Source organism: Salvelinus sp. IW2-2015, linkage group LG13, assembly GCF_002910315.2.
Source record: "Salvelinus sp. IW2-2015 linkage group LG13, ASM291031v2, whole genome shotgun sequence".
NCBI classification, from domain to species: domain Eukaryota; kingdom Metazoa; phylum Chordata; class Actinopteri; order Salmoniformes; family Salmonidae; genus Salvelinus; species Salvelinus sp. IW2-2015.
In genome coordinates, this window is record NC_036853.1 from 13,548,385 (window position 1) to 13,565,231 (window position 16,847).

The 16,847-nt window shown below is 43.2% G+C and overlaps 1 protein-coding gene across 3 annotated transcripts in view; it reads left to right on the forward strand.

Moving 5' to 3' along the window:
• LOC111972157 (long-chain-fatty-acid--CoA ligase ACSBG2) overlaps positions 1–14,448 on the forward strand; it is a 49,628-nt gene extending 35,180 nt beyond the window's left edge. For all 3 annotated transcript variants that reach the window (XM_023999040.2, XM_070446134.1, XM_023999039.1), the window contains exons 6-15: positions 5,247–5,367; positions 5,451–5,531; positions 5,681–5,830; positions 7,712–7,888; positions 8,463–8,644; positions 8,928–9,170; positions 9,369–9,586; positions 9,768–9,907; positions 11,134–11,380; positions 12,138–14,448. In XM_023999040.2, the coding sequence (XP_023854808.1) occupies positions 5,247–5,367; positions 5,451–5,531; positions 5,681–5,830; positions 7,712–7,888; positions 8,463–8,644; positions 8,928–9,170; positions 9,369–9,586; positions 9,768–9,907; positions 11,134–11,380; positions 12,138–12,256 (1,678 nt within the window). In that variant the 3' untranslated portion in view covers positions 12,257–14,448. The remainder of the gene's footprint in view (positions 1–5,246; positions 5,368–5,450; positions 5,532–5,680; positions 5,831–7,711; positions 7,889–8,462; positions 8,645–8,927; positions 9,171–9,368; positions 9,587–9,767; positions 9,908–11,133; positions 11,381–12,137) is intronic.
• Positions 14,449–16,847: the final 2,399 nt, after the last annotated feature.

Below are 16,847 nucleotides of genomic sequence, written 5' to 3' on the forward strand. Positions count from 1 at the left end.
ATATATAAATCATTTTCGTTTTAAAATGTAATAAAAGGGAGCTTTGAATAATTAGTCTAAACAATAAATAAACCGCAATTCACAAATGAATGCAACTGATTTTAGTCTGCTGTAATAAAGGCTTTTTCTTTCGTTAGAACAGCCACTCTGGTACGTTTATTTGGTGTTTACATTGTTCCAAATGGTCAGAAAAAATATTGTAATCGAACAGCAACTGTTTGGCACACATAATAGTCACGCAACGCTTGCTCCTTTTTCTTGACCTCCGTAGTTTTCCACAACTAAGTCAAATGTCTTCCACAGATCTGACTTCCCCTTTCCCTCCTGAGCAACCAGCAAACATTCGCCTGTTTTGCGTTTCTCTTTGACATCTTCCGCGTCACTTTGCTGTTACTGTGTTCGGAGTTTGTTATAACTCATTTATTTATGTGATTATGGTAAGCAGGGGTTGAGGGATTAGGGAATGTTTTTCCTAAACAAATTAGGGATTTCGGTAACAACATTTTAAAGTCAAAAACAGAAAGTAAATGGCTGACATGATGTTGCAGCTTCAGCACGGACAGCGCAATAAACACTTGCTGGGGTGCCTTTTCGCTGCTGCCGGGAACTGTACTGAACAACAAAAATATAAATGCAACAAGTTCTTACATTTTACTTGTGTTACAGTTCATATCAGTCAATTGAAATAAATGAATTAGGCCCTAATCGATAGATTTCACATGACTGGGAATACAGATACAGTGGGGCAAAAAGGTATTTAGTCAGCCACCAATTGTACAAGTTCTCCCACTTAAAAAGATGAGGCCTGTAATTTTCATCATAGGTACACTTCAACTATGACAGACAAAATGAGAGAGAAAAAATCCAGAAAATCACATTGTAGGATTTTCTATGAATTTATTTGCAAATTATGGTGGAAAATAAGTATTTGGTCACCTACAAACAAGCAAGATTTCTGGCTCTCACAGACCTGTAACTTCTTCTTTAAGAGGCTCCTCTGTCCTCCACTCATTACCTCGTATTAATGGACCTGTTTGAACTTTGTTATCAAGTATAAAGACACCTGTCCACAACCTCAAACAGTCACAACTCCAAACTCCACTATGGCCAAGACCAAAGAGCTGTCAAAGGACACCAGAAACAAAAATTGTAGACCTGCACCAGGCTGGGAAGACTGAATCTGCAATGGTAAGCAGTTTGGTTTGAAGAAATCAACTGTGGGAGCAATTATTAGGAAATGGAAGACATCAAGACCACTGATAATCTCCCTCGATCTGGGGCTCCACGCAAGATCTCACCCCGTGGGTCAAAATGATCACAAAGAACGTGAGCAAAAATCCCAGAACCACACGGGGGACCTAGTGAATGACCTGCAGAGAGCTGGGACCAAAGTAACAAAGCCTACCATCAGTAACACACTACGCCGCCAGGGACTCAAATCCTGCAGTGCCAGACGTGTCCCCCTGCTTAAGCCAGTACATGTCCAGGCCTGTCTGAAGTTTGCTAGAGAGCATTGATGATCCAGAAGAAGATGTGAGAATGTCAGATGAAACCAAAATAGAACTTTTTGGTAAAAACTCAACTCGTCGTGTTTGGAGGACATAGAATGCTGAGTTGCATCCAAGAACCCATCCTACTGTGAAGCATGGGGGTGGAAACATCATGCTTTGGGGCTGTTTTTCTGCAAAGGGACCAGGACGACTGATCCGTGTAAAGGAAAGAATGAATGGGCCATGTATCGTGAGATTTTGAGTGAAAACCTTCCATCAGCAAGGCATTTTATTTATTTATTATTTTTATTTACCTTTATTTAACCAGGTAGGCAAATTGAGAACACGTTCTCATTTACAATTGCGACCTGGCCAAGATAAAGCAAAGCAGTTCGACACATACAACAAACACATAGTTACCATGGAGTAAAACAAACATATAGTCAATGATACAGTGAAAAAAATAAGTCTATATACAATGTGAGCAAGTGAGGTGAGATAAGGGAGGTGAAGGCAAACAAATATATGTATAAATAAATAAAAATATAAAAGGCCATGGTGGCGAAGTAAATACAACACAGCAAGTAAAATAAAACTAAAACACTGGAATGGTTGGTTTGCAGTGGAAGAAAGCGCAAAGTAGAGACAGAAATAATGGGGTGCAAAGGAGCAAATATAATAAATAAATACAGTAGGTAAAGAGGTAGTTGTTTGGGCTAAATTATAGATGGGCTATGTACAGGTGCAGTAATCTTGAGCTGCTCTGACAGCTGGTGCTTAAAGCTAGTGAGGAGATAAGTGTTTCCAGTTTCAGAGATTTTTGTAGTTCGTTCCAGTCATTGGCAGCAAGAACTGGAGGAGAGGCGGCAAAGAAGATTTGGTTTTGGGGGTGACCAGAGAGATAAACCTGCTGGAGCGCGTGCTACAGGTAGGTGTTGCTATGGTGACCAGCGAGCTGAGATAAGGGGGACTTACCTAGCAGGGTCTTGTAGATGACTGGACACAGTGGTTTGGCGACGAGTATGAAGCGAGGGCCAGCCAACGAGAGTGTACAGGTCGCAGTGGTGGTAGTATATGGGGCTTTGGTGACAAAACGGATGGCACTGTGATGACTGCATCCAATTTATTGAGTAGGGTTTTGGAGGCATTTTTGTAAATGACATCACCGAAGTCGAGGATTGGTAGGATGGTCAGTTTTCAGGGTATGTTTGGCAGCATGAGTGAAGGATGCTTTGTTGCGGAATAGGAAGCCAATTCTAGATTTAACTTGATTGGGAGATGTTTGATGTGAGTCTGGAAGGAGAGTTTACAGTCTAACCAGACACCTAGGTATTTGTAGTTGTCCACATATTCTAGGTCAGAGCCGTCCAGAGTAGTGATGTTGGACAGGCGGGCAGGTGCAGGCAGCGATCGGTTGAAGAGCATGCATTTAGTTTTACTTGTATTTAAGAGCAATTGGAGGCCACGGAAGGAGAGTTGTATGGCATTGAAGCTCGCCTGGAGGGTTGTTAACACAGTGTCAAAAGAAGGGCCAGAAGTATACAGAATAGTGTCGTCTGCGTAGAGGTGGATCAGAGAATCACCAGCAGCAAGAGCAACATCATTGATGTATGCAGAGAAGAGAGTCGGTCCAAGAATTGAACCCTGTGGCACCCCCATGGAGACTGCCAGGCATTGAAGATGAAACGTGGCTGGGTCTTTCAGCATGACAATGATCCCAAACACACCGCCCGGGCAACGAAGGAGTGGCTTCGTAAGAAGCATTTCAAGGTCCTGGAGTGGCCTAGCCAGTCTCCAGATCTCAACACCATAGAAAATCTTTGGAGGGAGTTGAAAGTCTGTGTTGCCCAGCAACAGCCCCAAAACATCACTGCTCTAGAGGAGATCTGCATGGAGGAATGGGCCAAAATACCAGCAACAGTGTGTGAAAACCTTGTGAAGACTTACAGAAAACGTTTGACCTCTGTCATTGCCAACAAAGGGTATATAACAAAGTATTGAGAAAGTTTTGTTATTGACCAAATACTTATTTTCCACCATAATTTGCAAATAAATTCATTAAAAATCCTACAATGTGATTTTCTGGAGAGAAAAAAAATCTAATTTTGTCTGTCATAGTTGAAGTGTACCTATGATGAAAATTACAGGCCTCTCTCGTCTTTTTAAGTGGGAGAACTTGCACAATTGGTGGCTGACTAAATACTGTATGCATCTGTTGGTCACATACCTTTTTTTTTTTTTTTTATGGGACTCACGATGGGCCTCAGGATCTCATCACGGTATCTCTGTGCATTCAAATTGCCATCGATAAAATGCAATTGTGTTTATGGTCCATAGCTTATGCCTTCACATACCATAACCCCACCGCCACCATTGACATCAGCAAACCGCTTGCCCACACAACGCCATACAAGTGGTCTGTGGTTGTGAGGCCGGTTGGACGTACTGCCAAATTCTCTAAAATGACAAGAGGCGGCTTATGGTAGAGAAATTAACATTACATTTCCTGGCAACAGCGCTGGTGGACAGTCCTACAGTCAGCATGCCAATTGCGTGCTCCCTCAACTTGAGACATCTGTGGCATTGTGTTGACAAAACTGCAGATTTGTGGCCTTTATTTTTCCCCGCCCATGGTGCACTTGTGTAATGATTATGCTGTTTAATCAGCTTCTTGATATGCCACACCAGTCAGGTGGATGGATCATTTTGGCTAAGAAGAAATGCTCACTAACAGGGATTTAAACAAATTTGTGAACAACATTTTAGAGAAGGAACTTTTATTTCAGATTATGAAACATGGGACCAATACTTGTTGCGTTTTTGTTCTGTACGATGGCGTGGTGGCCTTAATAAACCAGAATTGGAGGATAATGTATCATCGTTTAAATCTCTAGTTTGGGAACATTGTGGATTTTTTTATTTTATTTAACTAGGCAAGTCTGTTAAGAACAAGTTCTTATTGACAATGATGGCCAAACCCGGACGACGCTGGGCCAATTGTGCGCCGCCCTATGGGACTCCCAATCACGGCCGGATCTGATACAGCCTGGATTCGAACCAGGGACTGTAATGACACCTCTTGCACTGAGATGCAGTGCCTTAGACCGCTGCGATAAATGTTACCGCACTCAACGAGAATAATGCAGCTGCCAACGCCTCATATGTTAACACATTTACGCCAACATCAACCCAGTATACCGGAGCAAGACTGAAACGCATGTTACAAACTTCCCTCTTGCACCCATTTCAGCAAATGGGTAGTACCTGCTCTATATAAGCAAACCAATTCCGAAGTTTCCAATGAATTGTCCAATGCATCCTGTTGCGCTTACTTAACAGTGACGGCCCATCACATTACCTCATTACCACATTACCTCAGAATTGGAGATGTCCCGTGTGACGCACACCCCCTTTTGAGAGTCACACGTAGTAAATTCCCACCTCCCACATAGTTAAAAATGTAGCATCAATCGTAACAATCCGGTAAACAACAAACAATGCAAGGTACATTGTGAATGGCATTTTACTTTTTTTTTTAAACGCAATACATACCAAACCGAGGGTTTGGTGAACTGTAACACCCCTAGTACAGACTGTTACAATTACTGACTGTTCTTGGATTGTTCTTTCATGATGAGCATACCTTTATGAAATACATACTTACCTAGCAGAGTTGCCAAACCTGTCTGTGGGAAAGGAATCTTGAGTTTCATGAACCATGAATCAACATGACTCACTGTTGTCTTGTGTTGCCAGTGGGTTTGCAGTGGGTATCTACACCACCAACTCCCCAGAGGCGTGCCAGTACTTAGCAGAGAACTGCAAGGCCAACATTATCGTGGTGGAGAACCACAAACAGCTACAGAAGATCCTACAGGTAAGCACAGAGGATGGAGAGCTTTAGATTTGCTTTTTTTGCTTTTTTTAACCTTAATCAGTTTATTCCTCTTTTTCCTTCAGGTTCAGGACAGGCTGCCACACCTGAAAGCCATTATCCAGTACAAAGATGCACTTAAAGAGAAGAGACCAAACCTCTACACGGTATGCGTGTCAAACTATTTCGATTTCATTCGAACATTAGAAGTTGGATCAATGCCTTCTGTGTCTTTAGAAGTGTTCATAACACACTACAGTTCCTGCTGGTTTGTTTCCCCCCACTGTATTCGGACTATCTTGTATTCTCTACACAGTGGGCAGAGTTTATGGAGCTGGGCCGTGATGAGTCCAACACTCAGCTGGATGACGTCATCGCTACCCAGAAACCCAACCAGTGCTGCACACTGATCTACACATCAGGGACCACGGGGCAGCCCAAAGGAGTGATGCTCAGCCATGACAATGTGAGTGACACCCACCAGTAACATTAGACTGCCAGGCGGTGAAAGTGGGCAACAGCACCTCTGCTACGCTGATCCTCAACACGGGGCCCCACAAGGGTACGTGCTTAGCCCCCTCATATACTTCCTGTTCCCCCATGACTGCGTGGCCACGCACGTCTCCAACTCAACCATCACGTTTGCAGACAACACAAGTGGTAGGCCTGACTAACAACAACTACGAGACTGCCTACAGGGAGGTGGTGAGAGCCCTGGCGGAGTGGTGCCAGGAAAATAACCTCAACGTCAACAAAACGAAGGAGCTGATTTGTAGGAGACAGCTGAAGGAACAATCCCCCATCCGCATCGACTGGGCCGCAATGGAGAGGGCAAAAAGATTAAAGTTCCTCGGCGGCACATTACTGACAACCTGAAATGGTCCACAGTGTTAGTTTTATTTTTTTCCTTTATTTTTGTACCCCTTTTTCTCCCCAATTCCGTGGTATCCAATTGGTAGTTAGTCTTGTCTCATCGCTGCAACTCCCGTACGGACTCGGGAGAGGCGAAGTTCGAGAGCCGTGCGTCCTCCGAAACACAACCCAGGCCGCACTGCTTCTTGACACAATGCCCACTTAACCCGGAAGCCAGCCGCACCAATGTGTCGGAGGAAACACTGTACACCTGGCGACAGTGTCAACGTGCATTGCGCCTGGCCCGCCACAGAAGTCGCTAGTGCGCGATGGGACAAGGACATCCCTGCCGGCCAAACCCTCCCCTAACCCGGACGACGCTGGGCCGATTGTGCGCAGCCCCATGGGTCTCCCGGTCGCGGACGGCTGTGACAGAGCCTGAACTCGAACCCAGAATCTCTAGTGGCACAGCTAGCATTGCGATGCAGTGCCTTAGACCACTGCACCACTCGGGAGGCCCCATACAGTGTGGTGAATGTGCAACAGTGCCTCTTCAACCTCAGGAGGCTGAAGATATTCTACAGATGTACCATTGAGAGCATCCTGTCGGGCTGTTTCACCGCCTGGTACGGCACCTGCACCATCTGCAACTGCTGGGCTTTCCAGGTGGTGGCGCAGTCAGCCCAACGCATCACCGCATTGCCTGCCCTCCAGGACATCTACAGCACCCGGTGTCACAGGAAAGCCAGTAAGATCATCAAGGACCTCGGCCACCTTAGCCACGTTCTCTTCACCCCGCTACCATCTAGAAGGCGAAGACTGTACAGGTGCCGAGAAACTGGAAAATGCCTTCGCTCTCCAGGCCATCAGACTGTTAGTCACCACTAGCCGGCCTCCGCCCAGGAGCCTGCCCGGAATTTTAGTCACTGTTATTCACTGGCTACCACCCGGTTACTCTAACCTGCACCTTAGACTGCTGCCCTATGTAAATAGTCTTTGACCTCTGGTCACTTTAATAATGTTTATACAGTTTTACCCACTTAATATGTATATACTGTATTCTAGTCATGGTTCATCTTATACAACTACTGCTGCACACATCTTTTCTATTCATATACTGTCCATAATATCAATACACCCAATCATATATTTTTATATTTCAGACTCTGACATTGCTTATTCTAATATTTGTAATTGCTTTAGAATTTTTGGGATTTGCATGTATTTTGTATTGTTAGGTATTACTGCACTGTTGGAGCTAGGAATATAAGCTTTTAGTTACACCCACGATAACATCTGCAAAATATGTGTACGCGACCAATAAAATGGCTGCACATTAGGTTCCATTGAAAAGATCTATGAGAATGATGCACTATCAGTGTCATGATGTAAACGTGTAAAAATGTAGCCTCCTATCTATTCAAAATCCACCTTTGCTCCGAGTTTACTTGTGAATGACCAGTGTTTTAATGACTCTCTCGTTCTCTCTTTGTAGCTGACATGGACAGCGTTCGCCGTAGGCCGCCATGTCCGGCTGACAGAAGCCACCAAGTCTCAAGAGATAGTTGTCAGCTACCTGCCTCTCAGCCACATCGCTGCTCAGATGGTGGACATCTGGGTCACCATGAAGGTTGGAGGGGCAACCTATTTCGCCCAGCCAGACGCACTGAAGGTGATGGTCTTTTCTGATTTAGAAGAGGACCTTTTCCACATGACTGAGAAGATTGTTCTGCAGTCTGTTACTCCCACTTGTCCTCCCCTTCATTTTAGATTAAACCTAGTGTATAATCCATTTAAGGGAGGCAGTTTAAGTTAAATTGATTTCCTGCGTGCGATACCTACTCACACAAGACAACTCTTTGTTTTGCAATTGATCAGTTCATTAGTGCAGTGTTTCCCAACTCTGGTCCTCGAGTAACCCCAAAAGCACACCTTTTTGTTGTTGCCTTGGACAAAAACACCTGATTCAACTTGTCAAGTGTTTGATGATTAGTTGACATGTAGAATCAGGGGGTACGGGTAACACTTCGTTAGTGTTTCTGCTCTCTGTGAAAAGGTTGTTCTTCACAAAATTAAGCATCAGCTTTACTAAATGCACTACGTTGCAAATGCTTTTGAACATTTATCCTCAGGAGCTGAACTGTCTTTCTCAATGTGCTAGTGTCCGTATTACACTGCTCACACACACATACTTTGTGATTACCAACCCCTTCAGTGTGTGTGCCTCCCTTCCTGTCTCTTCTCAGGGCTCCCTGGTCAACACGATGAGAGAGGTGCGTCCCACAGCCTTTATGGGTGTACCACGCGTCTGGGAGAAAATGCAGGAGAAGATGAAGTCTGTCGGGGCCAAGTCGTCTACTGTGCGCAGGAAGGTGGCAGTCTGGGCCAAAGGAGTGGGGCTGAAGACTAACCTCAGCAAGATGAATCAGTATGTATACCAGTATGAACCAGTATTTAGCCTATTGAATAGGGTGAGGGGGATCTGTGTTCTAATTTACCTGATGCACCACCTGTGGTTCTGACTTCGTAGTGATTTTATTTAAAAAATGTAAGGCCAATACTACTGTCACAAACATGACAGAACAGGATGAGTAGTTCTCATGCCCATGCACAGTATAATAATGCTAGCACAGTAGTAAACTACAGCCTGAGGTATAAAGATATAGTAGAGATGTTGTATTAAACTCCTGCTTCCCCTCCTGCCTGCTCAGGAATGGAGCTATGGCAAGGACGCCTGTCAACTACCGCCTAGCCAAGAAGCTGGTGTTCAGAAAGGTCCGTAAGGCCCTGGGTCTGGACCGCTGCACCAAGTGTTACACAGGTGCTGCCCCCATCACCAAGGATACACTGGAGTTCTTCCTCAGCCTAGACATCCCAGTGTATGAGCTGTACGGAATGAGTGAGAGCACTGGACCTCACACCATCTCTCTGCCCAATGCATTCCGCCTCACCAGGTATCTTACAGCAGATACTCCCCTGAACACACAATGCCTGACATTACATATTTCCATGCTCACTCTATACAAATGAATTCATTACAACAGGCCCAAGCATACCTTGGCTTTTAGCAAGTGTATTTGCTGTCGATTTACTGTATATTCTTCATGTATGTGATTTAAGAACTGCAAAGTTAAAGTGTTTTGTCTCCCAAGCGTTGGGAAGTTGATCCCTGGCTGTGAGACTAAGATCCACAGTCCTGACCAGGAGGGCAATGGGGAGATCTGCTTCTGGGGGCGCCACGTCTTCATGGGCTACCTAAACCAGGCCGACAAGACAGAGGACGCCCTGGATGCTGAGGGCTGGCTGCACTCTGGAGACCTGGGCAAACACGACGACAACGGCTTCCTGTTCATCACTGGACGCATCAAAGGTACGCAGTCTTCTCTACACACTATAACCCCATCCCCAAAGAACCCCAACCCCAGGCCAATCATCAGAACCCAGCTTTAAACGGAACCGACTGAAGTTAGTTGAAAGCCTGTTAGTTGATGGAAGATTCCACAAGTTAGAATTATCCTAATTAAAACGTTTGTTTCAATGTGTGTTTCCAGAGCTGATCATCACAGCGGGTGGAGAGAACATCCCTCCAGTGCCCATTGAAGATGCTGTGAAGGAGGCTGTGTCGCTGGTTAGCAACGCCATGCTCATTGGAGACAAGAGGAAGTTCCTCGCCATGCTGCTCACCATTAAGGTATGACCAGTTAGCTACAGCACTGTTGGTGTAAAACCAAATCCCCATCCCAACTCATACCCCGTTTAACTCAAAGGTCATCTTCTAAGTTCTGACAACCATTTCTATTTAGAACAAGGATGTTATACAGTTTAGATGGCAATCTATTACAGCCATTTCAAGAGTATCTGATAGTTGAGAACTACCATGTGTAATCAGATGCAGCCTCTGAGATTGCACAGTGCTGTGTAAACTCCATATCATGTAATCATAGGATGAGGCAAGACTGTCATAGTGGATTCTAATATTTTAGCCGAAATCACAATTCCTCTTTTATTGTAATTTTATCCACTTCTGGTGGACATTTTGTACACTGACATTCTTTATGCTGTCTGTTAAGTTCGTGTTTTAAGTATCCCTATATTTCTGTTATTACGGTGCTATCACTCTTGTTATTAGTACGCCTGCATGGTAGTCTCACTGGTGATGGACCTGGCCTGAGTGCAATGGCAACCATGTATTGTGGAAATACGATTTTGTAAACGTTAAACTGGAACCTAGCCGTTGTCATTTTATGTAAAGAGTATCATTGTCAGTTAACCCTTGGCCTACAATGGTCGCACCCCCACGGAAATCAATTAACATAATATAAAAATCAGTCAGTTTAAGCTAGATGTTTTTTGCATGGGCTGCATCTCAATCCTCCGATATCTCCCTTCCACATCTGTGGTGGAAGGTGACAGAGCTAAAGCATTGTTTGTCAGACCAGGAGACATCCCGAAAATTGGTCTTCTCACAAAAACGTCTGTAGCGTCTTCTCGGTTTGGCCTACTAACTATTATGACCACTCCTTTGAAAGCCGAGACTCTCACAAACACGATAGGGCAGACGATTCAGAACAAACTTCCTTTCGATTTTTTGGGGGGGACTATCTGTTCCATGTAGTGAATCTGTTAGTCAATGTGTTTCTATTGGCTAATAGCAATGCCAGATTGAATGTTTCATCCAATAATTGTATATTTTTTGATACCTTAAGGGGTCTTAAAATTCAAAATCAAATAGCTTAATGATTCATCTTAAAACAATTCCATATGTTGGCCCCCTCACCCGGCTTAGACTAGGGTTAATGGCATTGATTAATGAAACATAAAAAATTATCCATGCACAAGACAGCCTTCTAAGAAAAATGCATATGTTCTTTTACCTCCTTCACTGACTAAAACTACATTTGTCTCTTTACCCCTCAGTGCCAGGTGAATGGAGACACTGGTGCTCCTGAGGATGAGTTGACGCCAGAGGCCGTAGAGCTGTGCCGAAAGCTGGGCAGCAATGCCACGCGAGTCTCAGAGATTGCCGGCGGACATGACCGGGTCATTCATGCTGCTATCCAGGAGGGCATCAACCGCGTGAACGAGAACGCCACCTCCAACGCCCAGCGCATCCAGAAGTGGATCATCCTAGACCAGGACTTCTCCATCACTGGGGGAGAGCTGGGTGAGGGGGGGGGGGGCAGTGTGCATGTTGGTTTAGTGCCATGTTCTTAACTGCAATATGTTGTTTTTCCAGGTCATTATAAAGGCTGGACTCTAGTTTCCATGATGTATATGGCCAATTTCAATAGAATCGTTTTTGTTTCCCTTTTCTCAGTCTATTGCAGACCATGTCATCACTGTAGTTTTCCCCACCTATCCAGTGGTTGGTGTCAATGAGCATAACAGCAGGATATACACTGAGTGTACAAAACATTAGGAATGCCTGCTCTTTCCATGAAAGACTGACCAGGTTAAGGCTATGATCCCTTATTGATGAAACTTGTTAAATCCCCCTTCAATCAGTGCAGACGAAGGGGAGGTGTCAGGTTAAAGAAAGATTAAGCCTTGACATGGATTGTGTGAATGGGCAAGACAACATTTTTAAGTGCCTTTGAAAGGGGTATGGTAGTAGGTGCCAGGCGCACCGGTTTGTGTGTGTAACGTTGCTTGGTTTTTCCACGCTCAAGTTTCACTGTGTGTATCAAGGATGGTCCACCACCCGAAGGACATCCAGACAACTTGATACAACTTTGGGAAGCATTGGAGTCAACATGAGCCACCATCCTTTTGGAATGCGTTCAACACCTTGTTACAGTCCATGCCCTGACGATTTGAGGCTGTTCTGAGGGCAAAAGGGGGGTGTGCAACTGAATATAAGGAAGGTGTTCCTAAGTTTTGTACACTCTGTGTATAGCTGACAGTCTCTTTTTCTCTCTCAGGCCCCACTATGAAGCTGAAGAGGCCAGTGGTCATGAAGATGTACAAAGAGCAAGTAGAGCATTTCTACAAAGAGGTGGTAACCCCAAGCACCCCTGACAACTCCCTTCCCCCCAAATAGGCCTGGGATAAAGGCTCTTGCAGAGCAATTCATAGAGCCGCAACAAAAGACCTGCAGCCAGAAGTCTCTCACACATACGACACACACATACACCACCTCATACAGACCACCACTCCCTGTGCAGTTCCCGTTTACTCCTGTGAAAATGTTTTGTTAGCTTCCTGCTTTGGTTATTGGGTTTTTGTTCACATTTGTGGGTGTTCTAAAGAAAAACTAAGGAAGAACATCCATGAGAAGGTGTTGTAAAGCTTTGATTTTTGAAGATGAGTTATTGATGAGCTTATTTCAACTTTATTTGTTTTGTGATGAACAATAATACATGATAGATGAAGTAGAGTTGTATATGATGAGGCATGGTTAATGTGCTTTGATACTTGAGACTAAATGGCATAGTATCCAACATTTCCATAGGAAATGGTAGTAGAATTTTGGGCTACGTTATGAAAAAGCGTTACTCACAATTATTTATTTTTCTTTTGCCAAAGTCAATACTTACTTGGACCAAAGACACATTGGATGTGAAAATTATCCAGCTGAAAACTTCCATCTGTAGTTCTTCACATCCAGTGTTCGCTCGTCAAAAAAGGTTTTCCTATTTATTATTGTTGTATTGTTTTTGCTCTGTCTGCATTGGTCTGGTTTCAGAGTTTTGATGGAAGTATATCATTGTTGTAGCGCGGTCCAAAATCATATATGCAGTTGTGCAATAAGACAAGTCCAGGGATGGCCAATGACAAATGAAGTTGTAGATTTGGTTAAAGCCTTGTCGCCATAAGCAAATGGCTCAATGTTGAACTTCTGCACCTACCTTGTCCTACAGAGAGCATCCAAATTACTTTTTTCAATACGATGGAACCATATCATTCAAGCCATATTATTTTTTTGTATCCTATGTTATGACATTGTCATACTATCTGCGGAATTGCCTGGTCTTGTTGGAATGTTTAACGATTCTGTGTAAAAATGTTGTGACCATTGTTAAATACTGTAAATATATTTTGCCTACATTGCCTCATTCCTCTGGTCTTTATTTAAACCGTTTTATTACGTTGAATGTTTTTAAAAGAACTGTCTTCAGCTCATCGGTCTTGTCAAGCAGTGTGACATTCTTTATACTTGCGCCACTGAACTGGTCTATTACGGGAGAAACATGAAGTTACCTTAATCTAAAACAGAAGAGAATACAAGGGTACAGAGGAAATTTGATAGCGTTACCATTCATCCTGAAACCTTTTACATCCAATAATACCCAGGACTGGGGTTTGATCTTATTACACTGCACATACTCTCCCTAAACTTCATGTATATGAATATGCTGTGTGGAATGTCTCTGTAACCTACTGTACATGTTTGGGTCCTTGTATAATTCTGAGTGTTTTTATTATTGTTGGTTTATTTGGGCCACATTGTCAGTACAAATGATTCTCCTTGTATATTGGAATAGGAAGAAATCTGATTCTGGCTTCCAGCACTTTTGACCATTTATCTTTGAAATACTTGAATTTTTTTATTAAGTAATCTAATGCAATCCACAGATCCCTTTGTAAACTACTATTCCATTCTCTGTGGAAAGTGAATATGCCAAGGCCCTTGCAGTTTAAAGATGTTAGAAGGGCTTCCACATACAGCTGGTGACCCATAATGTTTCAGGAAGACCTGGAAATAAACTATAAGCTTACCAAGAAGACTGGCTTATAGTGTTTGTTGAATGAAGTTGTATATGGAATGAAAAATATTATTTTCAAAAGTGGAGGAAATGAAGGTGATGTATCTGTATTTTGTTATTTTCCCAACTGATGTCATAGCTTTCTGTTGAAGCTTGTACTGACATGCACACTGAAGGTCTGGAGCTCCATACCACAAACAAAGTCCAATGCAATTGCAGTCAACTAAATTACACCTTTGAGTTGTTGACAGGCCTGTCACTTTTTTTTACAAGCAGAACAAGCAATCTCTTCAAATGCATACAAGACCATGAGAGTTCGACTGCCATCTAAAGACAGAATACCGGTTTTACCTGACCCTCAACACTTAAGAGTTTTGAAAGTGTTTCTAGTATCAGGTGGGGAAGAAAGTGTGTCACTGGGTGTCTAGAGTTGATGAGCAGTGCCATCTTTAAACTAGCAGCTGCTGAGGAAAGAAACCTTAATGTATGTGATCTAGCTGGAAAATAAAGGTCATTTATTCTGAAATATCGAGCAGTTTCATTCATTTCCTGTTGCAAAATCTTAAATTTGACGGAAGCTATTTTTCTGATTATTTTGAGATTAAAAGTGGCAACCTGGTATATTTCAAAGTAACTGCCCAGTGAAAATCTCAACTACTATCCAAAATATAGCTGCGGGAAACAATGAACGGGGTTCGTTGGATAACAAAGCAAGCATTATGTAGGAACTATCTTCCTTTATATGCAAACATTGTATTATGATTATTTAGGTTAGCAGTCACCCAGAGAGCTGAACAAACCTGGAGTGAATCTGACATGGTTCATGGGAAGATTATTTTTAGCATTAGTTACATGTAAAAATTGTTAATAGTTTCCTTGTTTTTTGAGATATCAAATTACGCAAGGCTCATTTTAGGGATATCCATGATTTCAAGTTGATGGGCCACTGGAGTGGATTTATAGTGGTTTAAATAGACATGTAAAATCAGATTTTTGATTTATCAACTCTGCCATCTTTTGACCCATCCATTAGCTTTTCTCAAACTAAGTAAAGACATACCATGGACCTTTCATTTCATTCTTTGGTTCATGAGAAGTTTTCTAAAATAGAGGAAAATCTATCCTAACGGACCTTATGGGTCCTTGAGGCAAAAATGTTCAGCATGAGGAAAGACACCTACAAAGTTTAGTCTCTAGGCCACATGAGGCGGTTGATGAGGGTTTAAGTGAGACTGCTTATCACAGCACCACCTATAGGCTGATCAGTGCCATTCTTTTTGTGACAAATAAATAAAAATTACCAATCTATGCTTGAATTATTTGACCATGTCAATGGGGGGGAACAAGCCTAATAATGTTTGTGGCCAAAGCAACCATTTTAGGAAAACACTTAAAACCCCACAAACTTCACAAAGACTGTTTAAAAAAAGACTTGCTATTTCCTCATAGAACATGTCAACAAATCAAATTCTAATTTGTCACATGCGCCGAATACAACAGGTGAAATACTTACTTAAAAGCCCTTAACCAATAATGCAGTTCAAGAAAAAGAGTTAAGTAAAAAATAATAACACGGCTATATACGGGTACTGGTACCGAGTCAATGTGCAGGGGTACAGGTTAGTCAAGGTAATTTGTACATGTAGGAAGGGGTAAAGTGACTGCATAGATATAAACAATGAGTAGCAGCAGTGTAAAAACAAAGGGGGGGTCAATGTAAATACTCCGAGTGGACTTTTTTATTTATAAAAAAATATATATATATCCAATTTTCTCCCCAATTTTCGTGGTATCCAATTGCTAGTCATTACTATCTTGTCTCATCGCTACAACTCCCGTACGGGCTCGGGAGAGACGAAGGTCGAAAGCCATGCGACCTCCCGGTCGCGGCCGGCTGCGACAGAGCCTGGGCGCGAACCCAGAGACTCTGGTGGCGCAGCTAGCACTGCGATGCAGTGCCCTAGACCACTGCGCCACCCGGGAGGCTCCGAGTGGCCATTTAATTCATTGTTCGGCAGTCTCATGGCTTGGCGGTAGAAGCTGTTAAGGAGTTTTTTGGACCTAGACAACCACTGCACCATTGAGAGCTTCCTGACCGGTTGCATCACCGCCTGGTATGGCAACTACTCAGCATCCGACCGTAAAGGCGCTACATAGGGTAGTGTGTACAGTCCAGTACATAACTGGGGCCAAGCTTCCTGCCTTCCAGGACCTATATTCTAGGCGGTGTCAGAGGAAGGCCCAAAAAATGGTGTAACACTCCAGTCACCCAAGTCATAGACTGTTCTGTCTCTTACCGCACTGCAAGCAGTACTGGAGCACCAAGTCAAGGTCCAAAAGGCTCCTTAACAGCTTCTACCCCCAAGCCATAAGACTGCTGAACAATTAATCAAATGCCCACCCGGACTATTTAGATTGACACCCCTTCCCCCCCCTTTGTTTTTACACCTCTGCTGATCGCTGTTTATTATCTATGCATAGTAACTTTACCCTATATACATGTAAAAATGACCTCGACTAACCTGTACCCCCACACATTGACTCGGTATCGGTACCCCCTGTATATAGCCTTGTTATTGTGTTACTTTTTATTTTTGACTTTAGTTTATTTAGTAAATATTTTCTTAACTCTATTTATTGAACTGCATTGTTGGTTAAGGGCTTGTAAGTAAGCATTTCACGGTAAGGTCTACACCTGTTGTATTCGGCGCATGTGACAAATAAAATTGGATTTGAATTGCACACTCCCTCAAAACTTGAGACATCTGTGGTATTGTGTTGTGTGACAAAACTGCACATTTTAGAGTGGCTTTTATTGTCCACAACACCAGGTAGACCCGTGTAATGATCATGCTTTTTGATATGCCACACCTGGCAGGTGAATGGATTATTTTAGCAAAGCAGGAATGCTCACTAACAGGGATG